At 42.5% G+C, this 27,407-nt stretch overlaps 1 protein-coding gene across 1 annotated transcript; it reads right to left on the bottom strand.

Annotated features, from left to right (window-relative positions):
- Positions 1-96: 96 nt before the first annotated feature.
- Positions 97-27,126, bottom strand: abhd2a (abhydrolase domain containing 2, acylglycerol lipase a). Its single transcript, XM_063012333.1, has 11 exons — positions 26,999-27,126; positions 20,856-20,938; positions 20,514-20,729; positions 18,053-18,228; positions 16,594-16,761; positions 13,066-13,249; positions 11,508-11,600; positions 11,301-11,402; positions 9,291-9,360; positions 6,088-6,172; positions 97-5,998 (listed from the first exon to the last, which is right to left on the bottom strand). Exons 3-11 carry the CDS (start codon positions 20,720-20,722, stop codon positions 5,799-5,801), a joined length of 1,287 nt encoding a protein of 428 aa, XP_062868403.1. The 5' UTR covers positions 20,723-20,729; positions 20,856-20,938; positions 26,999-27,126; the 3' UTR covers positions 97-5,798.
- Positions 27,127-27,407: the final 281 nt, after the last annotated feature.

Genomic DNA, 27,407 nt, shown 5'->3' on the forward strand with positions numbered 1-27,407 from the left:
ATGCAGTCACTCAAACATCCATAATTTATTACTAGACTTCTCTTCTCTCTTACCCAACATAACACTAATACAAAAAAGTGAGATCATTTCAAGCCATTTTTACAAGAAAATAATTTATTTTGAAATACAACAGCCACATTTAGTTCAATTATTCAATCACACACCATAGATTTTCCCCCAAAACAGAGACGCACGACTAGACCGTGAATATGAGATGATCACGAACCCATCAAACACAGCACTGTCAAAATCACAGTCATCAACTAGAGATCTATCAGACTAATCTCACTGCACGAGCTGAAGAGTCGGCGGGAATCCCAACGGCTTCATGAATATCAGGATAAATCTATTCTTACAACATTTATATTCATCATTCCTCATGTTTTAATCTTTCATCTTTATCTCCTTTAATCATTTGACACATTTTTTGGACTCCTGAATTTGGCATAACGGAAGGAGAGACACACGAGATGCTTTATTGCTGATGGAAAACAAATCACCCTGGTCCGTTTTAAACAGTCTATATAGAACCAGATAGAAATTCTGTTTGGTTCTACAAATCAAAACTACAAGGTTGGTAGTAAGAATTTTATACACACACACACACGTTCATTCATTCATATACAACACAAGTGAGTGCAATAACTGACCATATATATAAAATACAGGAGTAAAAATGAATAATCAAATTGTAGATACAAAAAAAACGGCATTATTTGTGCAAAAAAACCAAACCCAAAACAATCAGAAAGGCAAAATGAAGTGACGAGTGACGGGAATGATGCTGGTGTGCCAGACTCAAAAAGCTCAGACTTGACAGTCAATACTGCATTAACAAACTGATTTGCTCCCTCAAAATATGGAAAGAGAGGAAGAAGCGATCAGACTTGTCTGGTGTTCAATAGAAATTCCTCTACAAGCTTTAGGTCCAAACCAAGCAACGGTAAGAGCGCAGGAGATCTGGTGCAAACGGCAGTAAAATAAAGTCAAAAATCAGGTTTAAATTCACGAAATAAACACAAAAGAGTTACGAAAGGAGGGGAGGAAAGAAAACAGCATGTTTTTGATGGTTGTGCTGTTTATCATGTACACGGGTCAAATCGGCTACGCTGAAAAGCAACACAGACAGACACAAGAACACGTTCTGTAATCTTCAGTTTATCCTGCCTGTATTTTACTCACTTTTTACTGAAATTGTTCAGTAAACGTCAGACATAACGCACCTTACACAGGTCCGAAACTGTAAGGAAAAATGAAAAATCCAGCTTTCACAGACGTGTGGTTAGAAATACTAGCCGTCTCCTGCTGGTCCCTCATTTATGGTCCAAGCAAACACAAGGGCTGACCGATATGCCATTTTATTTATATTAATAAAATAATATACTGTAAGTGTCAGCTGTATTATTAAGGGTTTATGTTTCATTAACATAACATTAATTCTATTGTTACACATTATAATAACCAAAATATAGTTTTCCTATATTTTCCTTTCTTTACTTATTATTAAAGGTGCAGTCTGTTACCTTCTTGTTACATTTTTAAGTAGTTCTGAATCAGTCATTAGAGAAAAACAATATATGAATATTTTGAGGAATTTGATGAGTTAGACATAATTGTCCCTTTTTTAATGCATTGTCCCTTTTCTCCTGATTTTTGGCATGTCCAATTTTTACCCAATTGCGTTACGACCCCCGCCCCGATTGAGGAGAGTGACACTATCACACGCCTCCTCCGACACATGTGCAGCAGCCGACTGCATCTTTTCACCTGCATGCAGATCAGCTTTGTGTACGGGGAGCCACACCCTGATCAACGCATTATCCCTCGACTCTGTGCAGGCGCCATCAACCAATCAGCAGAGTCGTAATTCGCTCAGTTATGAGGAGTCCCTATCCGCCTTTTATCCCACCCTATGAACAACAGCCATGTGGCCGCCCAGCCCAGCCAGTTGGCAGAGCTGAGATTCGAGACGATGTATTCGAAATCCCAGCTCTGGTGTGCTAGCGTGTTTTACCGCCACCTTTATTAATAATAAAAAAGCTCTCTGGTCGAATTTGATGCTTTTTTTTTTGTTTTCTACACTTTTTACATTAAATAAAAAACATTCTTTATTCTTTATTTGAGTGACATTTTCTTTACTCTAATTACTAATGTGCCCATGGTCACAAAAGCATTTCACTGTCAATTGTACCATGTATGTTTACAATTTCAAGCATTTAGTAGATGCTTTTATCCAAAGCGACTTACATTTTACAGTCTAAGCAATTCAGTGTTGAAGGCTTTGCTCAAGGGCCCAACAGTGGCAACCTGGCAGTGGTGGGATTTAAACCAGTGATGTTCTGCTTACTAGTCCAGTATCTTATTGGTGCAACAACTTACAACACTGGTAGATTCATCATTAGATTCATCTGACTAACTAATAATAACAGATTGTTACTTTGATAATCTGTATATGTGGGATAAAATAGTGCAACTAAAGGGCTGAATAATTAATCACATACACCAGTAATCAGAATGTGATTGATGACGCTTTGAGAATGAAGTAAACTGGTGAGCTTTGCCTAAATTAGAGGGTTTTTATTAGATCAGATTCTCAATCATTTACAGTATTACTGTATTTAAACTACACAGGCAGGTTCACTGTATGGCAGGTATGTTAGCAGCAGATTTATACAGTATAATAACTGTCATTTTTGCTCTTATTTATTTTCTTTTTTTAGTACTTTAGCTTCCACACATTTTGTAAGACTGAATTCAAATTCACTCACTCACTTTCTTAACTGCTTATCCAATTAGGGTTGGGGGGGCTGGAGCCTATCCCAGCTTTTCAATGGGCGCAAGGCACACAGTAACACCCTGGACGGGGCGCCAGTCCATCGCAGGGCACACACACACACACACACACATTCACCTATAGGGCAATTCAGTGTCTCCAATTAACCTGACTGCATGTTTTTGGACTGTGGGGGCTAAACCAGAGCTCTCGGAGGAAACCCACGCAGACACAGGGAGAACATGCAAACTCTGCACAGAAAGGACCCGGATCAAACCCAGGACCTTCTAGCTGTGAGGTGACAGTGCTACCCACCGAGACACCGTGCCGCCGTGCCGCCCTGAATTCAAATTCTGGCAAACCTAATATCCGTCTATTATTTTAAACAAAGTGCCGACATACGATATTTTTGCCATATGGACCAGCCCCAGCACCTCAAACCTGCATTTCTCATCTCAAAAAAGAAAATCACAATGATGACGAAATTAAAACTGGTTAACGGTGAACAGGAGGGATCATGGAGTCGGCTAACCAAATCATGGCAAAAATATATAAAGTGCATAAAATAAACGTAAAAAGCTGAAAAGCGATTAAACTGACAAAGCCAAGAGAACTGGAGATTTCCTGCACTATATGTTGTGCACATAAAAAAAAAAAGAATTAATACAGTCTAAGAAATAACACACTCGCTGACCGGGTCAGGACGTAAGCGAGTTTAACGGATGAACAGGAAGAGGCACCAGCAGCGTATCTGCCCTCAGTAAAAGCACACAGTGCCTGCATAACAGCTAACAGCACAGTCTTACAGTCCCTCGGCTCCGGCTGTGATGGGTTCTAGTGCACTGATGGTCGACAGTGGCTGATTGTGCTAAAGATTTTCTATTCCAGCAGCCACGAGCTCAGATTCGCATCAACCTTCCACTCAGTGGAATCAACAAGCAAGAGCAAGTGTGTTTATCTATTTATTTACTGTAAGTTCCAGACAATAAGCTGCACAACAATCCTCTTTCTAAAGTCAGTAGGGTTGGACAGACGTGGTCTTTAAATCCGTCTTCACCAGCAATGAACTAACCTGACTGGATCTATGAGCTAAAATCCAAGCTGGATGGCCAGAATGAACTAACCTGACTTCAGTCGAAGTCATATTTATAAATATTCATAATCAATCTGTGAATGCTACTTTGCTGGCTAATTTATTTACAGACAGGATTCCCAATTGTCCTCCCGATCTAGTCGAATCCGATTACCTGATTGCGTTACGCTTCCTCTCTACTGATGCTGATCTTCACTGCTGATTGAGAAGAGCGAGACCGACACACGCCCCCTCCGACATGTGCACGTTACCCACACGAGGCGAGTTCATATGTGGATCAGCTTTGTGCATGGAGAGCCACATTATTCCTCAACTCTGTGAAGGCGCCATCAATCAGCCAGCATCAGTTATGAGGTCCCGTCCGGCTCCCACCCTGTATGAACAACAAGCCAATTGTTGTTCATGTAGCTGCCCAGCCCAGACGGATGGCAGAGCTAAGATTCTATATGATGTATTCGAGATCCCAGCTCTGCTGTGCTAGTGTGTTTTACCACTGTGCCACCTGAGAGGCCGTCTGACAGGACGTTTGATGGGATTTCATTTTATGTTCGTAATGTTTATAATCTTCGCTGCAAACACAAGCAACATTAAAACATGTGTTTGCCTTGCAGAATTCAAGACGATTTTAATCCACCTCATCAAAGGTGCAGGACGTAACTTACTAGTGACATTTTAGAGCAGTTCTGAATCAAATCATTAGAGTAAAACAATATATGAAAAATGATGGTATTTTATGGCTGTTAGGCACCTAGAAATGCTAACGTTTTTGATAATACTGTACAATAAGCTCTTGGGTCGATTTGATGCTGATTTAGTGTAGTCAATTTGTCTTCCACTGCTGGAGGATCCCCGATTACAGTCGAGGAGGGTATACTGCTGCTCACGCCTCCTCTGACCCACGCACAGCCCTTAGCGAAACCCTTTTTCACCCATGCCTCTCTATCTGCCAATCAGGGTCTTTACACAACGTTTGAAGACCCCACCCACATAGCCCGGTCATCCCGCCCTAGCAGAACCGTGTCTGCTGCAGGCACTGACGATTATGCCCGCTACATGGCGCCCAGCCAAACGGTGGCAACTCCAATTTTTGAACCGAGGAGTTTAGAATCTCGGCACTGGTGTCCTAGCGGAATATCCTGCTGCGCCACTTACGCCATTTATATTGAAATCTTCTAATTCTAATTTAATTACTAATTACAAGAGCATCTCACTGCTGGTTTTACCTCTATTAATTAATGTCTACTCGGAATAACAAACTTGCTCGCTGACAGAAGCTAGAACGATATGATATCTAGGAAAATTGTAATTCCTAATGAATGTAAATGTCTGAAATCATCGCTATGATGCTAGATGGCTAAGCGAAGTCAATCTGAGAGGAATTCTGAAGTGTTTTTACAACATTAATATTCTCTGGTAGTGTTAGCCAGCTCGCTAACGTGAGGTAATCTGACAGGATTATTCTCTGTACTAATAATACTAGCTAAATGAGACCAAATGCGTCTGGAATTATACTCAGGCTCACACAGGTCACACTGATTGGTCATTTTCCCTATAGATTCAGTCAAGAAAGATGAACTTTTTCATTAAGAGGATGTTTTTCTGGCTAAATTAATACTGAACTTTTGGAAAAGCATTTGTACTTGCGAGCACGGCTACAGAATATTCAGTTTCATGTAATACTGAGCTACAGTAGCGTCCTTTCTTATAATTCCTCCCGTAATTCCTATAATAGCACGACTACCGTAATAACCCCAATAAAAGTGACAGCAGCTTAGAGTCTGGAAAATACAGGAAGTGACTGCGTGGATCGATAATCATTCTCTGCCCTATTTATGTGCCCACATACCCAGAACCCAGAACGTGACATATTTCCCTTAACAAAACAACGTTTGGTGTGAAAGCTGAACCGGGTCTCGGTTGGTCGCGAGAGGATTAAGAAGAGTCCTCCGAGGAGTGGGCACCCTGGCTTTGGCATTCCGGCTGCTGCTTCTGCCACTGGCACATGGCATTGGCGTAGCCCACGATGACCTTATCCATCCAGGTGAGAGGCTGCGGGAAGAGCACGGCACCCTCGAAGAAGCCCAGATGGCCGCCGTGCAACGTCAGGGCGAAAACCACGTTCTCTTTCTTTTCTGAGGAGGAAGAACGAGACGAGACTGGTTAGCACGTCTGATCAGGTCACATTAAAGTGGCGTATGAATAAAGAAACGCTGCCCGTTACCTGCGAGTGTGCGAGGGATGGTGAGCAGAGACCCGTGAACGAGCGGGTCGTCAGCAGAGTTCACCAGCAGCAGTGGAACGTTCACCTACAGCACATAAATAAAAGGAAGATTTTTAATACACTATGTTGGTGGAAAAGTATAAGGACACCTCTTCTAATTTATGAATTCATGTATTGCAGCCACAACAGTTGCCAGCATGAATGGTAAGCCTCCAAATTTGCAGCAACAGTTTAGGAAAGGCTCTGACTATTTAAAGAAACTCCAGTGTCCTGCACAGAGTCCTGACCTCAACCTGCTTTCACTCTGTTCTTCAATGGTCAGGACCCCCACAGGACCACCACAGAGCAGGTATTATTTAGGTGGTGGATCACTCAGCACTGCAGTGACACTGACATGGTGGTGGTGTGTTAGTGTGTGTTGTGCTGGTATGAGTGGATCAGACACAGCAGCGCTGCTGGAGTTTTTAAACACCGTGTCCACTCACTGTCCACTCTATTAGACACTCCTACCTAGTTGGTCCACCTTGTAGATGTAAAGTCAGAGACGATCGCTCATCTATTGCTGCTGTTTGAGTCGGTCATCTTCTAGACCTTCATCAGTGCTCACAGGACGCTGCCCACGGGGCGCTGTTGGCCGGATATGTTTGGTGGGTGGACTATTCTCAGTCCAGCAGTGACAGTGAGGTGTTTAAGAACTCCAGCAGCGCTGCTGTGTCTGATCCACTCGTACCAGCACAACACACACTAACACACCACCACCATGTCAGTGTCACTGCAGTGCTGAGAATCATCCACCACCTAAATAATACCTGCTCTGTGGTGGTCCTGTGGGGGTCCTGACCATTAAAGAACATGGTGAAAGGAGGCTAACAAAGCATGTAGAGAAACAGATGGACTACAGTCAGTAATTGTAGAACTACAAAGTGCTTCTATATGGTAAGTGGAGCTGATAAAATAGACAGTGAGTGTAGAAACAAGGAGGTGGTTTTAATGTTATGGCTGATCGGTGTGTATGTGTATATATATATACAGTACAGGCCAAAAGTTTGGACACACCTTCTCATTCAATGCGTTTTCTGTATTTTCATGACTATTTACATTGTAGATTCTCACTGAAGGCATCAAAACTATGAATGAACACATGTGGAGTTATGTACTTAACAAAAAAAGGTGAAATAATTGAAAACATGTTTTATATTCTAGTTTCTTCAAAATGGCCGAGATGGTTTGGGGTGAGCTGGACCGCAGAGTGAAGGCAAAGGGGCCAACAAGTGCTAAACACCTCTGGGAACTCCTTCAAGACTGTTGGAAAACCATTTCAGGTGACTACCTCTTGAAGCTCATTGAGAGAATGCCAAGAGTGTGCAAAGCAGTAATCAGAGCAAAGGGTGGCTATTTTGAAGAAACTAGAATATAAAACATGTTTTCAGTTATTTCACCTTTTTTTGTTAAGTACATAACTCCACATGTGTTCATTCATAGTTTTGATGCCTTCAGTGAGAATCTACAATGTAAATAGTCATGAAAATACAGAAAACGCATTGAATGAGAAGGTGTGTCCAAACTTTTGGCCTGTACTGTATATATATATGTACAGTGTATCACAAAAGTGAGTACACCCCTCACATTTCTGCAAATATTTCATTATATCTTTTCATGGGACAACACTATAGACATGAAACTTGGATATAACTTAGAGTAGTCAGTGTACAGCTTGTATAGCAGTGTAGATTTACTGTCTTCTGAAAATAACTCAACACACAGCCATTAATGTCTAAATAGCTGGCAACATAAGTGAGTACACCCCACAGTGAACATGTCCAAATTGTGCCCAAATGTGTCGTTGTCCCTCCCTGGTGTCATGTGTCAAGGTCCCAGGTGTAAATGGGGAGCAGGGCTGTTAAATTTGGTGTTTTGGGTACAATTCTCTCATACTGGCCACTGGATATTCAACATGGCACCTCATGGCAAAGAACTCTCTGAGGATGTGAGAAATAGAATTGTTGCTCTCCACAAAGATGGCCTGGGCTATAAGAAGATTGCTAACACCCTGAAACTGAGCTACAGCATGGTGGCCAAGGTCATACAGCGGTTTTCCAGGACAGGTTCCACTCGGAACAGGCTTCGCCAGGGTCGACCAAAGAAGTTGAGTCCACGTGTTCGGCGTCATATCCAGAGGTTGGCTTTAAAAAATAGACACATGAGTGCTGCCAGCATTGCTGCAGAGGTTGAAGACGTGGGAGGTCAGCCTGTCAGTGCTCAGACCATACGCCGCACACTGCATCAACTCGGTCTGCATGGTCGTCATCCCAGAAGGAAGCTGACGCACAAGAAAGCCCGCAAACAGTTTGCTGAAGACAAGCAGTCCAAGAACATGGATTACTGGAATGCCCTGTGGTCTGACGAGACCAAGATAAACTTGTTTGGCTCAGATGGTGTCCAGCATGTGTGGCGGCGCCCTGGTGAGAAGTACCAAGACAACTGTATCTTGCCTACAGTCAAGCATGGTGGTGGTAGCATCATGGTCTTGGGCTGCATGAGTGTTGCTGGCACTGGGGAGCTGCAGTTCATTGAGGGAAACATGAATTCCAACATGTACTGTGACATTCTGAAACAGAGCATGATCCCCTCCCTTCGAAAACTGGGCCTCATGGCAGTTTTCCAACAGGATAACGACCCCAAACACAACCTCCAAGATGACAACTGCCTTGCTGAGGAAGCTGAAGGTAAAGGTGATGGACTAAACCCAATTGAGCACCTGTGGCGCATCCTCAAGTGGAAGGTGGAGGAGTTCAAGGTGTCTAACATCCACCAGCTCCGTGATGTCATCATGGAGGAGTGGAAGAGGATTCCAGTAGCAACCTGTGCAGCTCTGGTGAATTCCATGCCCAGGAGGGTTAAGGCAGTGCTGGATAATAATGGTGGTCACACAAAATATTGACACTTTGGGCACAATTTGGACATGTTCACTGTGGGGTGTACTCACTTATGTTGCAGCTATTTAGACATTAATGGCTGTGTGTTGAGTTATTTTCAGAAGACAGTAAATCTACACTGCTATACAAGTTGTACACTGACTACTCTAAGTTATATCCAAGTTTTAGTTCTATAGTGTTGTCCCATGAAAAGATATAATAAAATATTTGCAGAAATGTGAGGGGTGTACTCACTTTTGTGATACACTGTAAGTGGGTTGGACTCACATTGTGAATGTAGTGCACACAGCTCTCCTTCTCATAGTACTCCTTTAAAGAACTGTGTCCGTGGAATTTCCTAAAATGTAGAACAGAAAAACGAACATTAGTTGGAAAAATACAAACTTTATCTCACAATTTATCTAAATGTGTTTTTCAGTTATGTGGACGACGCATTATAAAGCTCTCAGCTGGGGTTTAAACTTAAATCGCACTGAAGTTTAATAAATCCAGACTCGAGTACCTGCGAATGGAATCTAAAGTCCCAAAAACATACAGAGAACATCATCACATGCACTCACACAGAGAATCAGGGAAAACTACTTTCTAATTTGTTTTATTTTTGCATATTTGTCACACTTATTTGTTTTAAATCTTTTTTAAAAAATTTCAAGACAAAAAACAACCTGAATAAACACAAATATCATGTCCACAGGTATCAGTTCCTGTTTTTCTCTCCCCCCCCCCCCAATTCTGTCCCCTAATCTGTCGTATCCAATCGCCCTGGTTGTGTTACGCTCCACCTCTAAAGATACAACCCTCCACTGCTGACTGAAGAGCTTCGCAACTGACACACGCGCCATCCGAGACGTGCTCAGTACCGACTGCATCTTTTCACCCACACCCTGATCAGCATTATTCCCCAACTCTGCACAGGCGCCAGTTATGAGGAACCCTGGTCCGGCTCATCCCACCCTGTGAACAGCAGCCAATCGTTGTTCATGTAGCCGCCCAGCCCAGACGGAAGGCAGAGCCGAGATTCGATACGATGTATTCGAAATCCCAGCCCTGGTGCGCTAGCGTGTTTACCGCTGCGCCACCTGAGCGGCCTCAGTTCCTCTTATTATTTACTAAAAAAAGGAGATTTAACATTAGATTAAAGGTTCATAAAGCAGTGCACTATTGTATGTTACAATACAAAATATATCACCGAATAAAAGATCCTGGGTTCGAATGTCCAAGAGTGTCAATGACTAAAACACTCAAATGAACATCTAAGAATGGTAACCCTTGTTGGCCTCAGATAAGGTCCATAATCAAGATTTCAGTACAAGACAGAAAGTATCTATGGAAAAGTGCAAAAAAATAAAAAATAAAAACATAATAAGATGTCGTACATTTGCTAAAATAATAAAAGTATTATACCATTAGGTGTGAAAGCTTTGCTGCTTTAGGATCTGTACATCTTGCTATCACTGACAGAACCATAATTGATGCTCCTTATTATAAATTCTATTGATTATTAAATCTCTGGTCACCAGTCTGTGGTTTAAAATGGAATGTAACTGGGTTACGCAGAAACACGACAACTGAACTATTACAGCAAGGGCACGTCTGCATGCTTTGTACAAAAATGAGGTGCCCAGGTGGCGCAGCGGGATATTACGCTAGCATACCATCACCTTCGCATCTCGGCTCTGTAATCGGTCGGCTGGGCGCCATCTAGCGGGCATAATTGGCAGTGCCTGCAGCAGACAAAATTTGGCCGCAGTGTCTGCTGGGTGGGAAACTGACCTGACTAAGTGTGTGTGTGTGTGTGTGAGAGGGGGGGCTGGTTAGCAGACCGAGGCACCTGTGCAGAAAGTGTGCGAATCCACCGAAGCACGGGCGTAAAAGACTGGACTGCACACGCGTCGGAGGGGGTCATGAGTAGGCAAATATATCAGGAAATGGTTTTGGAGTGGACTAATCCAGTGGTCAGACAACTTCAGGCTCAAAAGCACTCAGATGTGGTTGAATTTGTGTACGTTTGTTCTGCTGAAGATGCTACAGCCAGTAATTCAGTGTAGGTACCAAATCATTTGTTCTCACATTAGTGATATAGGTGTTGCGTAACCTGTTCCCTTTTTGTGTTTATGCAACATTTTGCATGAGGATGTGAAACCATCAAGTGTGACATATATGCAAAGATGGACGGAACACTCAAATGTACACACACACACACACACACACACACACACACACACACACACACACACACACACACACACACACACACACACACACACACACACACACCTCATGATGAGTTCGTCGATCTGCATAATGGAGGTGGCTGTGTAAAGGCGATGAAAATCAGCATGTACCATCTTGGGCGAGCCGCCTCCAAACAGATTACTCCTGTGGGACAGAGGGAACACAATTAACCGCACGACACCCAAAAGTCCTGCCATCTTAGCAAACACTCCTGATCATGTGATTTTCACTACCGAGCGGCGGATGTACCTGTGGGACAGAATGATTTTCTTCATGTTGTCGGCCATGAGGAAATTATAGAAGCGCCGGCACTGGTCCCACTGCAGGAAAGTCTCCTGAGCCCTACAAACACACGCACGCAAACACACACGCTTTGTCAGCACAGCTCAGTGTGAATATGAGACAGTCAAATCCAGGGTTACAGCTCCACATGTATCTGTGTTTATCTGGATTTTCCTCACCGTTTCACTTTTAAACTTGTGTTACAGCTCCAGCTTCTGAGAAACTGTGAGAATCAGAATTCAGAGTCTAAAACGCTTCTGGTTCAAAATAAAGCTTAACGTGGTTTAATGTAGTAAAAGAAGGAGACAGGAGCGACTAAACTTCTCTTCATTATTACTGCTCATAAGTTCCTCCACTAATCACATTCCTCACTCGCTGTTTTACTACAATACGTCACGTTAAGTTTTGTTGGCATGGTCAGAGTCGCTTTTACCGCGTCATATTAAACAGTTCGTCTCATTGGAGGAGCTTTGGAATGGTCAGTGGCAAACTGGGATAAAGTTCAATCAGGTGAGCTTAGAGTGGTGCCGCAAAATGCAACTCGGGCCGTACAAACGAAGCTTAACGTGACTTATTGTACTAAAACAGCGAGTGAGGAATTTCATTATGAGCAGTAATAATGAAGAGAAGTTTAGTGCTCCTGTCTCCTTCTTTTACCACATTAAACCACGTTGAGCTTTATTTTGAACCAGAAGCGTTTTAGACTCTGGGAGAAGCTGATTCTGATTCTCACAATTTCTCAGAAGCTGGAGCTGTAACACAAGTTTAAAAATGAAACAGGGAGGAAAATCCAGATAAACACAGATACATGTGGAGCTGTAACCCTGGATCTGACTTTTATTATATTGACCCAATGACACAATCACTGTGTGTATGTGTAATATACCACATATCTGTAGACGCAAGCTAACACATTTGGGTGTGGCTTTATAAATACTGTTGAACTTTGGGCACACTTTTATAGGAGGTTGCAGCATCATTTAGATTGAGGAAGTTATATAGGAGGATGTAATAGACATGTGATAATGATCAAACACACACACACACGTAACACACCTACATATTCACTGTAACTATGGAGCAGCAGCTCGACCTGAACAGTTTTGATACTTAAGTACATCAAACATTAAAACCTGTAAGACTTTTACTTAAGTAATAGTCTAAGAGGTGACTAACTTCTATTAAAGTAAAATTTTTGGTAAGATATTTGTACTTTTACTCAAATATGGCTTGTAGGTTCTTTATCCACCACTGCCAACCACTGCAAGATTCACACAGAGTGCCATGATATGCCCTGAGTGGTTAAAGATGCCAGCATGAGTTGTGGAGGAACAGCAAACCCCTGTGATCAGACCTGTGATTCCCTATACAGCCTGTTGGTTACCAGCTAATCACTAACGATGGTAGGTTAACATGTAAAGAAATTTTTCATGTCTACTACAGTCATATCAGAAATCCCCTGCTGGTCAGAGTTGTGTGAATAAATGTGTGTTCATCACTGGACTGGCGGTGAACGGAAGCTTGCCTGAGTGCACTGTAGCCCTGGCATACGCTCACACAGCACAGAACCCGCTCCTGGTTGGTGCGGTTCTCCCCCAGAAACTTGCAGACGATGTTTCCACCCAGGCTGAAGCCCACCACGATGAGCTGGCTCTGTGGGTAGGTCTTCTTTATGTAGCCCACCATCGCTGCGAACTCCCAAGTGCAGCCTGCAGAGCGACAAAAACGACAGAGTAAAACAAATGCTGATGTTTTCTCTTTGCTGCTGTTATTATTACCGTATTTTGTTTTCATGTTTTGCCAGACTTTATCCCCATTAATAAGGCCCTATCAATTTAATATAATGAGCCATTTCCTGTGTAATACGCAATTTACTGTGAAATTCAAACTTTAATGTTTAGTGATTTAACGTTTTTCATTCGTGTAGCGTTCAAGTTCCTCACGTTTACTGGTTAATCTGCACTATGAGGCGTCCCAGCAATCCCACGGCAATTCAGTTAGCAATCGCTCAGTCAAAATGTCCAAGATGTCGAAGTAAAGCAGCTAAACACACGACTCTGGTAACTGAGTTTGGAAAACTAACAACCAAATCTGTGGACACGGAGTGTGGAGAGAATTTTCGTCTTTGAGACAGCGCCCTTCTCATCAGGGTTGCAGCGTCCGGTTTCTCCAAAATTATCAAATCCAACACAATAACACACCCTAGACCGGAAACCAATCCTCAGTAGGACCTCTGCTATCCCCCCACCAACCAGGTCTGTATGTATACGCCCAATCAGACAATAGCACCGCAGGGGATTCAGGCACTGGCCCCCAGCACCTTGTTATTATTATTTTATTATTATTATTATTTGATTAGGCACAATGGAATAACTATGTGTATATTTGTATATGAAGTAAACAGATATTTGTAGACTTTGAATTTGTAGTCACACAGTCGGTACACAAAACCCCTCTTCCGCTGTTCTCAGGATAAACAGTGTGTTGCTAAACAAACCCCTGAGAACTGGTTGCTCAAGCTCTCGAGAGAATTTAAAGAATCTGAATGAGCTGAGTGATGTTACAGGGTGAAGGTTCAAGTGCCTAAAGCCTTCATCCGGCCTAAAACACCAAATTTAAGGTTTAAAAAACATGTAAATCCTTTTTTTCTAAAGTATCTGCTGAGCAGGTTTAGGTGGCACCGCAATTCTGTGAAGAAAAGCTCAGTTTAAAGAAACTCCAGTGTCCTGCACAGAGCCCTGACCTCAGCAACAACACTCAACAGCTCTGGAATGAACCAGAACATCAACTGAGGCTTTCTTGAGCCATACACAGCCACAAATGCTGTCATATTTTGAATGGGCACAAATTCCCACAGACAAATTCCCATAAGCCTTCTCAAAAGATAAAAAGATAGACCCCACAAAGAGGTTGCTCTTTTTAAAAAAGAGGGGTTTAAATACCATTTGTTTTTTTAAATGGGACGTCCAGCAAGGTCATGGTCAGGCGTCCAAATACTTTTGGCCATATACAGGTTCTTCTCAAAAAATTAGCATATTGTGATAAAGTTCATTATTTTCCATAATGTAATGATAAAAATTAAACTTTCATATATTTTAGATTCATTGCACACCAACTGAAATATTTCAGGTCTTTTATTGTTTTAATACTGATGATTTTGGCATACAGCTCATGAAAACCCAAAATTCCTATCTCAAAAAATTAGCATATTTCATCCGACCAATAAAAGAAAAGTGTTTTAATACAAAAAAGTCAACCTTCAAATAATTATGTTCAGTTATGCACTCAATACTTGGTCGGGAATCCTTTTGCAGAAATGACTGCTTCAATGCGGCGTGGCATGGAGGCAATCAGCCTGTGGCACTGCTGAGGTGTTATGGAGGCCCAGGATGCTTCGATAGCGGCCTTAAGCTCATCCAGAGTGTTGGGTCTTGTGTCTCTCAACTTTCTCTTCACAATATCCCACAGATTCTCTATGGGGTTCAGGTCAGGAGAGTTGGCAGGCCAATTGAGCACAGTAATACCATGGTCAGTAAACCATTCACCAGTGGTTTTGGCACTGTGAGCAGGTGCCAGGTCGTGCTGAAAAATGAAATCTTCATCTCCATAAAGCTTTTCAGCAGATGGAAGCATGAAGTGCTCCAAAATCTCCTGATAGCTAGCTGCATTGACCCTGCCCTTGATAAAACACAGTGGACCAACACCAGCAGCTGACATGGCACCCCAGACCATCACTGACTGTGGGTACTTGACACTGGACTTCAGGCATTTTGGCATTTCCTTCTCCCCAGTCTTCCTCCAGACTCTGGCACCTTGATTTCCGAAAACAGTACTTTGGACCACTGAGCAACAGTCCAGTGCTGCTTCTCTGTAGCCCAGGTCAGGCGCTTCTGCCGCTGTTTCTGGTTCAAAAGTGGCTTGACCTGGGGAATGCGGCACCTGTAGCCCATTTCCTGCACACGCCTGTGCACGGTGGCTCTGGATGTTTCTACTCCAGACTCAGTCCACTGCTTCCGCAGGTCCCCCAAGGTCTGGAATCGGCCCTTCTCCACAATCTTCCTCAGGGTCCGGTCACCTCTTCTCGTTGTGCAGCGTTTTCTGCCACACTTTTTCCTTCCCACAGACTTCCCACTGAGGTGCCTTGATACAGCACTCTGGGAACAGCCTATTCGTTCAGAAATTTCTTTCTGTGTCTTACCCTCTTGCTTGAGGGTGTCAATGATGGCCTTCTGGACAGCAGTCAGGTCGGCAGTCTTACCCATGATTGCAGTTTTGAGTAATGAACCAGGCTGGGAGTTTTTAAAAGCCTCAGGAATCTTTTGCAGGTGTTTAGAGTTAATTCGTTGATTCAGATGATTAGGTTAATAGCTCGTTTAGAGAACCTTTTCATGATATGCTAATTTTTTGAGATAGGAATTTTGGGTTTTCATGAGCTGTATGCCAAAATCATCAGTATTAAAACAATAAAAGACCTGAAATATTTCAGTTGGTGTGCAATGAATCTAAAATATATGAAAGTTTAATTTTTATCATTACATTATGGAAAATAATGAACTTTATCACAATATGCTAATTTTTTGAGAAGGACCTGTAGTGTATAGTTCCGATAATCAGCAGTTATTGACATTAATAGAAGAATATTAGAATCGAATCAATTATAGGGCCTGTTCGAAAACCTAGTGAGCTGCCTTGCTGTCTACTGCCTACTACCTGATCCGCTGCCTCAGTAGAGAGGATTCTAATAAGACATGGAGCTCATAAGGCAGATTATTTAGACGCTCTACTTCACAGCAGAAATCTGTGTTTTATGCTAGTTTTATTGATCTGGTATCATATATATAAGATTATATATTTATTATGGAACTTTGAGGATTATTTCTGTATCTTGGGTGAGGGTTTCTACATGTACTGGGCATATGTATATGGGACTTTGTCTTTCTGTGTTGTACATTGCATTCATTCAGGATGTTATCATGACATTATGACATCATAAAAACATCAAACTGTGAGACGTCTGTTCCTAATAAAGGAGAATAATCCGTGTAACGTGTACCGTAAGTGAACATGCGGGGGGAGGTGAGCTCGATGTTGGGCAAGGCCCCGAGGTGGTTGAGTACAGCGCAGCGGTAACCCTGCTTCTGAGAGTGATCCACAAACGTGCGGATGTAGTGCTTCTCACTGTGGTTACCGATGCCCGGACAGATAACCATCGTGATAACCGCTGCACAGAGAGAGAGAGAGAGAGGAGAGAGAGAGAGAACATACAAAATAACAAGTCAGTCAATCTGGAAAACGATCATGTTGGACAGGATGTGTTTTATATATATTTTATACATGGAAGAAATGCTAATGTGACATGTTGGTGATGCTCGGCCTACAGTAATGCTGTGAAAAGGTTTCTAGCATTGATGCAACCTAGCAATTACCCAAAGAGGGTGATTTTTCTATCATGGTGACAGTACGCATCAAATTATAGTTCTTCTCTGAGGAAAGTAAAAATAACGATGTTATATTCTTCTGCTCTGTGTACAAACCATACGAGGGATCTTCAAAAAGTTTCCACACTTTTTTTACCTCTATTTATCAAGAATTTAAAAAACAAACTCCATCACTTTTCTACATCGTCACCTTCCGATGCATTTTCCCAGCGTTGTACCGACTATTTAATGCAGTCAGCAAAAAAAAAAATCAGTTTAGCCACTGATGCGCCGCTGCTTTCACATCATCATCATATGAAAATCTTCTTCCCCTTAAAGCTTCTTTGCACGTCCAAACATGTGGAAATCAGATGGCACTAAATCCGGACTATACCTACCCCTACCCCTACCACTTATAACCAAAATATAAAAGTGCGATTTTGGGCGTATTTCAGCTACAGACTTCGGTCATGGGGTGCTCAAGCTCTCGATGGGTGGGCGGTCGAACTGCTGCAAGTGACCTATGCTGGCTGGACGAGGCATCTACAGGAGAGACTGTTGAAAAACGAATAGCAGTGTGTGACTCTCCGTACGCAACAGCAGAGAAAGATTCAATCGAGGAATTTAATACGACTAGATTGAAATATATAAGGGGAAATTAAAAAATAATAATAACTCTGGTCATCTATGATGAGAATCTTCATCTCTTCGTCTTACATGATTCCTCGTCTCTTAGATGCAAAACACACTCAAAGATTTGAGAACAACAGCAACAATGTGTTAGGGTTCACACCACTGCTCTAATGATCCATCTCATGCCTCATAAATGTGTGTAAATACGATATCATTTCAGTGTAGTAGGGTGTGGTTGGACCAAGCCGTTATATAATTAGTTTTACTAGTTTTATGGCTTAGTGAGCTCATAGACAATTAAATATTTTGTAATATTTGACCTTTTCCAGGTTCACATCAAATATCTGTGGCTTTGCTGCCCATCTTAAAACTGCTCTTCTGTTTCACTCATCCTTATCAGATTAAAATAAAGGAACTAAAGGAAGCTACGTGATCCTAAGTTCACCCCCCCGAAGCACTTACCTCCACTCTGATGATCTGCCAGGGGTTCGAACAGGTCGAAAGTGGCCGTGGCTCCGTCCTGCATGGGCAGATACTTGCGCACGCCGTTCGGGTGCGGCGAACTCACTCGGCCGAGCTTACCGTACAGAGCGGTCTGTAAATGCCCGCTCTTCCCCCATAAAAGAGGAGGAATGTATCTGTCAGAGACACAAAATGATTCAAATTAGCAACGGTCTTCTTACCAGTCTTTGTAGCTGGTACATTTTTATGCTACGCTACACAGAGGAGCTCAGACGTGGACTGTAAACATTAATGACCTCTCCTAAAGGTCAAATAAGCGTCTCTCAGACACGACCGATTACTCCTCCTCCTACTACACCCTCACGCTTATAAGCTAAATATACAAGTGCTGAAACTTTTTAACTGTAGAAATGTTCCAACACCAAACAAGTTCCAGTTATTTAAAGACATTCAGTTGGAAATTTCTTTTGTTCATTTCCTGCTAAGCTTCATTACACAAGAGTAAATATGTGATTACGAGGTCACCAATCAGGCAGCGTAATCTGGAAACTGTGACACGGTCAGTTACAGATGGAACTTACTAGAGCTGTAAATTTAGCCACAGTTAATCCCAAAAGAGCAACAATGGTGACGGGATCGTCTTCAAACAACCATGAGCTCAGAGATTAGCTGTACCAGTCGGCACGACAGAAAACACTGGGCTGGTTTGTACTGCTGCTCACGGCAACCAAAGCTTCGTTATCTCCGAGTGCCAGTAAGTGATAAGCGCTCTAGGGGGAAGCCTGGCACACCTACTGCTGTTCAAAGGTCCAGAGATGCTCCTACGTTCACGGATAAAGGATCACGCAGCTCTGCGTTCTGTGTTTCTGAAGCCAAAAATCTGTGATGATTGACCGATCGATCAAAGAGACGCCTACTTGCTCGGATGGAACCAGCAATCATCAAATCAAGAAGAGAAAAGCACAGACGCCCCAGAGCGAGGGCAGCTCCGAACACGTTTAAACAGAGTGCTCATGAGTGACGTATTTTCAGAATTATGTCAAAGCCATTCGGTTCTAAAACTAGCTTAATAATTCACCAAGAGCTAGAACCCACCAGCCAGTCTAGGTAAATATATCTGCTCTGTAAAGATGTTACATAACTTCAGATACTGGAAATCTGATTTAAATTAATCAAACAAGAAACGTCAAGTTCAGGAGGGCACCTTAGGCAATCTTTTTTTGGTCCAATTCACAAGGTTATATCAAACACAGTTACGGAATCCCCTCACTTGCACGTCTTTGGACTGTGGGAGGAAACAGGAGCTCCCGAAAGGAACCCACACAGACACGTGGAGAACATGCAAACTCCACACAGAAAGGACCCAGGACCTTCTTGCTGTGAGGCAAGTATGTGCACCCTGATCCAGCCATGGCTATCTGTGTGTACTCGAGTCTATGGGGGAATATCCCCAAACCCATCAACAGATCCTAATGACCAGTATGGTAGCAGCCAAAAAGCCAGTCAGAAATAACACACGTGGCCCTGATAGAGAAATGTTGCAAAAATGAAGCTCAGAGGCTTTTTCATGGGACGTGGGGCAGATTTTTGGACATATTAGGTGGACCTTAATTCACTCACTCACTCACTTTCTCAACCGCTTATCCAATCAGGGTCGCAGGGGGGTGCTGGAGCCTATCACAGCGTTTCAATGGGCGCAAGGCACACAGCAACACCCTGAACGGGGTGCCAGTCCATCGCAGGGCACACACACACACACACCTATTCACGTACAGGGCAATTCAGTGTCTCCAATTAACCTGACTGCATGTTTTTGGACTGTGGGAGGAAACCAGAGCTCACGCAGACACAGGGAGAACATGCAAACTCCACACAGAAAGGACTCGGACCGCTCTACCTGGGGATCGAGCCCAGGACCTTCTTGCTGTGAGGCGACAGTGCTACACACTGAGCCACCGTGCCACCATGGACCTTAGGTCATTTTGTTTGTGGGTGGGAAGTAAAACGGGTCGTGTGTTTTTCCATGTTTGTGTTATTGTTCTGTTTCATGTCTAAACTATAAACAAAATATTACAAAAATAAACAAACAAACGCAGAAAACTGAACCATAAAGGGACCAGATTCTAATTGTGAGTCCTTTACTATGTTATGTAGCTAGAAGACACTCTAGGCCACTATAGTGCTACTGGCCAGTTGGGAGACCACACAGTCTGCTTAGGATCTGTCTCAAACCACATATCTTTCAATCCATCATTTGAAAATCCTATTATGGAAACATTAATTAATATTATAGAAAGGCTGTTTTCTTATAACCATCTACCAATATTTTTTAGTTTAACACACGTCAACCAGGAGTAGATACGACCCAACCAAATGGTTAAGCAGACCATTAAAGGGTTAAACTAGATCATTTCTAAGCATGTGTTTTCTCAATAATCTCCTTCCTGTTTACGTTACTCACTCTTTGGTCAGAAGAGGGCAGGATTTTAACAGGAAGCGGTTCAGCGCCGTGTCCTGGTACGTGAGGTCAGGAGGAGCCGTGGGGCTTTTGAGGTTCAGGCACCGAACGATGACATACAGGATGGTGGCCACGGCCGCCAGCTTCATCCCGTCGAACATGGCCGGCATCTCCGGCGCCACCGGGTACACTTCTGTCTCCTGAGTGCTCATGGCTGGTCTGACGGAGGAGGAGAGAGAACACAAGGTTTTGTAACCGTACAGAACCTCGACAGAAACTGGAAGTCGATCTTCACAGGAAATGTGATCTGTACTACATTTATTGGTAAACACAAACTGAACTTACTTTGTTGCTTAATGTGGATTCCAAACACAGAATCTCCTACACGGATGATGAAGAACACAGTGGTCACAGTGATCCGGTTCAAACTGCAAAAAACATGAATTTTATTACAGACAGGGTTTAGGGTTCAGGCTTTTTTTTTAACGTGCACCAGCTGGGATGGAATCAATTTTAGAAATAATGGTAAATATAAGCAAAATTTGGGGCAAGGTTTTATTTTCCAGTTACTGTTCTTTACAGTCTTCTCACAAATCCTGTTACACACAGAACAGTTAGCTGGGCGTAACACTGAAGAAGTAGAACAGTAATTTGCGACTGAGCTGTGAGGATTAGCAAGTGACATAAATAATCATCTCAGTTAGTTTTCTAGTTAACACGCCTTAGGTTGCACTTAACTCCGGCAACCGGCAGCTTTATCTCTCTCTCACACACACACACGCACTTATTATTTATTAAGATTTTAACGTCATGTTTTACACACTGTGGTTACATTCATGAAACGGTAGTTACTGCTTACACAAGATTCATCAGTTCACAAGTTTTTTATTTCATAAAACCATAAAAACAACCCAGATACATCCATGGGAGGAATAAAACAGACATAAACCATACAAACCGTGCAGCTCCATCTTATAAACGATAAAACAGGAAACATCAGCTAGACAGATAGATGCTTTATTTATCCCGAAGGAAATTATTGAAATTAATACAAATTAATACATTGAAATTAATATACAGTCCCTGACAGAAGTTCTGTCGCTTATCCATGTTGTGGAAACAAAAGCTTATAACCTGACTTTAAATTCATCCATTGGTTTTAGAAATGACTCATATGAAAGCTGAAACCCTCCCAAATAAGGTTTAATTTACGAAAATAAATTTGCTTCACTGCAGAAATATTGATCATTTAATGAACACAGAAAGGTCAGATTTTGGCAAGACAAAAGTTTTGTTGCCTTGTCATATAATGCACCCAATCCTAGTTTACAGCCTCACCTGTGCTCACTAATTGATCGGTTAATTAGTGGGTGTGTATAAAAAGAACCCCAGCACCCCAAACCTTCACTTGAACTGCAACTTCACCTCTGACAACATGCCAAAAATCCACCCTGCGACCAAAGCCTTGATTATCAAGAGGCTGAAGACCAGATCCACTGCAGAGGTGGCTGGCACCTTTAATGTGTCTCAGCGTCAAGTACAAAGAATTAAAAAAAGATTTGAAGAGACTGGAGATGTTTTTGACAAGCCCAGGTCCGGCAGACCCCGCAAGACCCCTGCTAAGGAGGAACGTTTGTTGGTTAGAAAATCCAAAGCCAGCCCCTCTTCCACTGCAGCAGAGCTCCACCAGGCCTGGTCACCTCAAGTCCCTGTGTCAACTAGAACAGTTTGTAGGATTCTGTCTCGAAATGGCCTCCATGGTCGAATCAGTGCCCAGAAGCCAGCACTAAACAAAAGGCAATTAAAAAACCGTGTGGCATTTGCCAAGGCCCACAGCCTGCTAAACGGATGGACGCTGGAAAAGTGGCAGAAGGTGGATTTCTCAGATGAATCTTCAGTTGAATTACACCACAGCCGCCGCAAATACTGCAGGAGACCTACTGGAGCCCGTATGGATCCAAGATTCACCCAGAAAACTGTTAAGTTTGGTGGTGGAAAGATCATGGTCTGGGGTTACATTCAGTATGGGGGTGTGCGAAACATTTGCAAGGTGGAAGGCAATATCAATAGCCTAAAATATCAAGAAGTATTAGCTACCTCTTACATTCCCAATCATAAAAGGGGTCAAATTTTGCAGCAGGATGGTGCTCCATCTCATACATCCATCTCTACATCAAAGTTCCTCAAGGCGAAGAAGATCAAGGTGCTCCAGGACTGGCAAGCCCAGTCACCAGACATGAACATCATTGAGCATGTTTGGGGTAGGATGAAAGAGGAAGCTTGGAAGACAAAACCAAAGAATCTTGATGAACTCTGGGAGGCATGTAAGACTGCATTCTTTGCTATTCCTGATGACTTCATCAATAAATTGTATGAATCATTGTCGAACCGCATGGATGCAGTCCTTAAAGCTCATGGAAGTCACACAAAATATTAAATATGGCTCTAATAGCACCACAACTTCATTCACCAATGTTATGAAACATATCTTTGTATTTGAAGTAAATTATTTGTTTGATTTTCACATTACTTTCTGTGGGCGACAAAATCTGACCTTTCTGTGTTCATTAAATGATCAATGTTTCTGCAGTGAAGCAAATTTATTTTCGTAAATTAAACCTCATTTGGGAGGGTTTCAGCTTTCATATGAGTCATTTCTAAAACCAATGGATGAATTTAAAGTCAGGTTATAAGCTTTTGTTTCCACAACATGGATAAGCGACAGAACTTCTGTCAGGGACTGTATATTCTTATTAATGCATTAAAATTTATACATGCAGCTAGTGTCCATTCTTAAAGGCTAAGGTATAAAAATACGTCTTAAGCCTTCTCTTAAAAATCTTCTTTGACTCAGCAAGTCTAATATCCAAGGGCAGGGTAGCAGGGTATTCCACGACTTGGGTCTCCCTTCAGTTTATGCTTTGTCCTAGGGACAACTAAAAGCCCTGACTGGAGGACCTCAGAACCCTGGTACTGGAATACGGCACTAAAAGGTCAGAAATATATTCTGGTCCATCACCATGCACCGCCTGGAATGTTAAAACCAACATTTTAAACTGAACCCTAAAAGCAACAGGCAACCAGTGCAAAGCTGCCAGTATTGGGGTAATATGCTCCCTTCTTTAAGTCCTAGTGAGTACTCGGGCGGCTGCATTTTGGACCAATTGGAGCCGTGCCACTAAAAAGTAAAGTTTCTCTGTGTCCGAATACAATTCAAGCAATTGAGGGTTAAGGGCCTTGATCAGGGGCACAACAGTGGCAACTGGGTGGTGGTAGGGCTTAAACTGAACATGCAAACTCCACACATAAAGGACCCGGACCGCCCCACCTGGGGATCGAACACAGGACCTTCTTGCTGTGAGGTGACAGTGATACCCACTGAGCCACCGTGTCGCCCACACGTTAAAAAAGCATGTTGTTTAGACCAAAAACATTATTAAAACTGATGAATACTTTGGCATGTTGGAACTCAACAACACACCCATGTTCTTCATCATTCAGTCACATTCATGGCATTTCACAGATGCTTTCATCCGAAGCAACTTCCAACTGTGACCGACTACAGTTCAAGCAATTGGGGGTTAAGGGCCTTACTCAGGGGCCCAACATTAGCAACTGGGTGGTGGTAAAGCTTAAACTGGCAACCTTCTGATTATTAGTCCAGTACCTTAACTGCTGAGCTACAGCTGCCCTTTCCAGGCAGTAACACCAGAAGAGCTGAAGATTTAAATGCAGCGATGATTTAAAGCACTTAAAACATTTTAAAAATATGAAACACACACTAATGTAGAACAAAACCAGATGATATTTAAGTATATCTAAGGCTTTGAATCTGAGGTGTCACTGTAATATCTGTGAGCTCGCTGTGAATGCAGTCGATTTGTTGATGGGATGTTTAACAGAGCGGCAGGGGGCAGCCAATGACACCAGTTATCCTCAAACGCCCCAAAAACATAGACAGCTGGCCAGCAGCCACCATCCCGGGCTGGGTCACACAGGGATCACAGGACAGCCAGAATAAATCACGGGTTATTATTACTATTATTATAATTATAATTATTGTGCCGTCAAGTCAATTTCGACTGCAGGCAACCATGTGGATGATGTTTCTCTGGGGTATCTCGTCTAATAATAATGCAAAATACAGCTTCAGGGAACACTATTATGTACTCACACCAACCTGATTTGTGCAGGAAAATAAAGAAAATGAAGACACGTTTACTGATTCTGTATTAGTTTTAATAGATTAATAGTGTTACCGTGATTTTAAAAAGGACACAAACTGCAACAGTAATATTTCACTATTTATTGTCCAAGCTTGGATCTCTTGGGTGCTATCAGCCGGCTGGGTATCTACACATGATTGGCTATGTCTGAAATGGACAGATAGCCGAAGCCCTACGACACACTGGCGCCCTGTCCAGGGTGTGTTCATAGTGGACTGATTTTCTCAGTAACAGTTAGTTAGTTGTACCATAAGTTCCAGGATGATTGGCAGACTCGGTAAAGACGGGTAAACTAAAGTTTCTTTAATAAAACCATGAGTAACAATTGGTGGCATTTAGTACTTTGTACAGCATTCTTTTGCCAACACAACAGAAATGAATCACTCGTGCTTTTATCTTTAATATCCGCTTCACGCTTATCAGCATCACAGTGGGTTCAGTTCCACCCAGAAACTCTGAGAACAAAGAGCATCAATCTATTACATAAGCACCGAATCTCTTCAGATCCTCCAGGATTTTTACTTTTGGACTTGTAAGACCACCACACAACTTCCAATAACAGATGGAGGGAAAAACAGCCCCAATAATCAGAGATCTTCCATCATTAGTAACAGTAATGAATACTTTTGCATAAGCACTCGTCTTTTCTGACAAATAAAGACCATAAACAGCAATTTTGCATTAATATTTGGAGAAGTTTGTTCTGCTGTAGAGGTTGCTAACTAGGAAATCAACAAAACAGATCTGAAATGAGATAAAAATCTCTCTACTTCTGTTTCCCCTTTATATACACACACACAAACAGATATACACAGGGTGTGGTGGCAAAAATGTATACATGTATACATTTTCAAAGCTGATGTGATCAAAGCACATTAATACTTTGCTCTCAGTGCAGCCTCATTTGCTTGTTGCATGGTTTTCACACTGTGTTGGATACATTAGTTCGGGATTTTGGTCCATATTGTAAACACGGAACTGCAGATTTGTCAGTCGCACATTCATGCTGCGACTCTTCCATTCCACCACATTGCAAATGTATTTATTTATTAGGATTTTAATGTCATGTTTTACACACTCTGGTTACATTCATGACAGAAGGGCAGCCCACAGTCCAAAAACATGCCACCAGGCTAATTGGAAACTGTATTGTCCTATAGATACCGAGCCGCTAGATGCACAAACCAGTGCATTGTAGTGCCGGTCCCAAGCCCGGATAAAGTAGGGAGGGTTGTGTCAGGAAGGGCATCCGGCGTAAAAACTGTGCCAAATCAATGCGGATCATGATCCGCCGAGAGCCGATCCCGCTACCGAACGGGACAAGGGACAAAGGCCGAGGAAGAAGAAGGTTACATTCATGACAGAAACTGTAGTTACTCATAACACAAGATTAATCAGTTCACATGTTTAATGCCAAACAGTCATGGACAATTTTATATCTCCAATTAACCTCACATCTTTGGACTGTGGGAGGAAACCCACACAGACACGAGGAGAACATGCAAACTCCACACAGAAAGGACCCAGGACCTTCATGCTGTGAGGCGACAGTGCTACCCACTGAGCCACCGTGCCGCCCCACCTTCTAAAAGTGCATACCTGTCAGTTAAACCAGTCTGGCCATTCTTCTCCTAACCTCTCTCATGAAGCAGACGTTTCCACCCTCAGGACTGCCGCTCACTGGATGTTTTTTTTGTTTTTTAATCCGAATGGTTGTAGGTTTAAACCTGAGAAGTCTGGCACAAACAACCAAGCCACAATCTGAGTCTTTTTTAAACTTTTGACCTGTGTTTTTATTATTTTGTTTTTATTATTTTGTTTATATTACTTTGTGAAGTGTGCTTTAGGTCGTGACTGCAGTTTTAATTCGCCCCAATACATGTTTTGTACATAATATTTCTGACACTTGTTGTATAAAACGTATTAAATAACGTATATATGCTGTATTTATGTATTAATATTTTAAATAAATGAGAGGAAAGGCATTTGTACACCCTTTCCTGCTTGGGCCTAGGCGCAGTGCTGTACTGGTGTGCTGGTGTCTAATGTAAACAGACCTGCCCAGTTTCCACCAGCAGAACAAACCAGTCTGTACTGCACATTATTCCTACAGTATAACAGTTCATGTGCATTAATACATAAATAAAATACAACATGTTAAAGCACAGTGTGAAGCAGACAGGAGTGTTTGACTTGAATGAGGAGCTGAGCAGAAGCTAATGTGCTAAATAAAGCATCAGCTGGATCATGATTAAATCTTACCTGATTGTATAAACCTTCAGCAGCAGCAGTGTTCCCAGGTTTATTCAGCTCAACTCGCTCCCATTAGGATCCTTCTGTCTGTTCGCTGCTGCATTTATCCGCTGTCTCTTTCTAGCAGTTTCCTCCTCCGTCTCATCCCACTCCGACTCTACAATCCCTACCCGTTTTCACACCAAAAGCCCACCTACTCTGTCCGAGGTGTCGCGATTGGCTACTCAGCTCAACGATTTCCACGAGTAGCCAATCAAACCACAGGAAGAAGTAAACGATGAATAAAACAACGCACGGCTACAGTTACATGACTACAGTCTGTGCGGAAGAAAAGCACTCTTGCACACGCGCGTCCTATTGGTTGGTTAGTCGATGACGTCACTTGCAAAACAAGCTTCTCGCTTTTGCCCAAACGTGA

The sequence above is a fragment of the Trichomycterus rosablanca genome, chromosome 17 (assembly GCF_030014385.1).
Source record: "Trichomycterus rosablanca isolate fTriRos1 chromosome 17, fTriRos1.hap1, whole genome shotgun sequence".
Lineage (NCBI taxonomy): Eukaryota > Metazoa > Chordata > Actinopteri > Siluriformes > Trichomycteridae > Trichomycterus > Trichomycterus rosablanca.

Coding starts and splice junctions, on each gene's coding strand:
- abhd2a (XM_063012333.1), bottom strand. CDS start 20,722: ATGAGCACTCAGGAGACAGAAGTGTACCCGGTGGCGCCGGAGATGCCG. Junction 16,762..18,052: donor GGCAGATCATCAGAGTGGAG/GTAAGTGCTTCG, acceptor CTCTCTGTGCAG/CGGTTATCACGATGGTTATC. Junction 13,250..16,593: donor CCCCCGCATGTTCACTTACG/GTACACGTTACA, acceptor GTCGCTCTGCAG/GCTGCACTTGGGAGTTCGCA.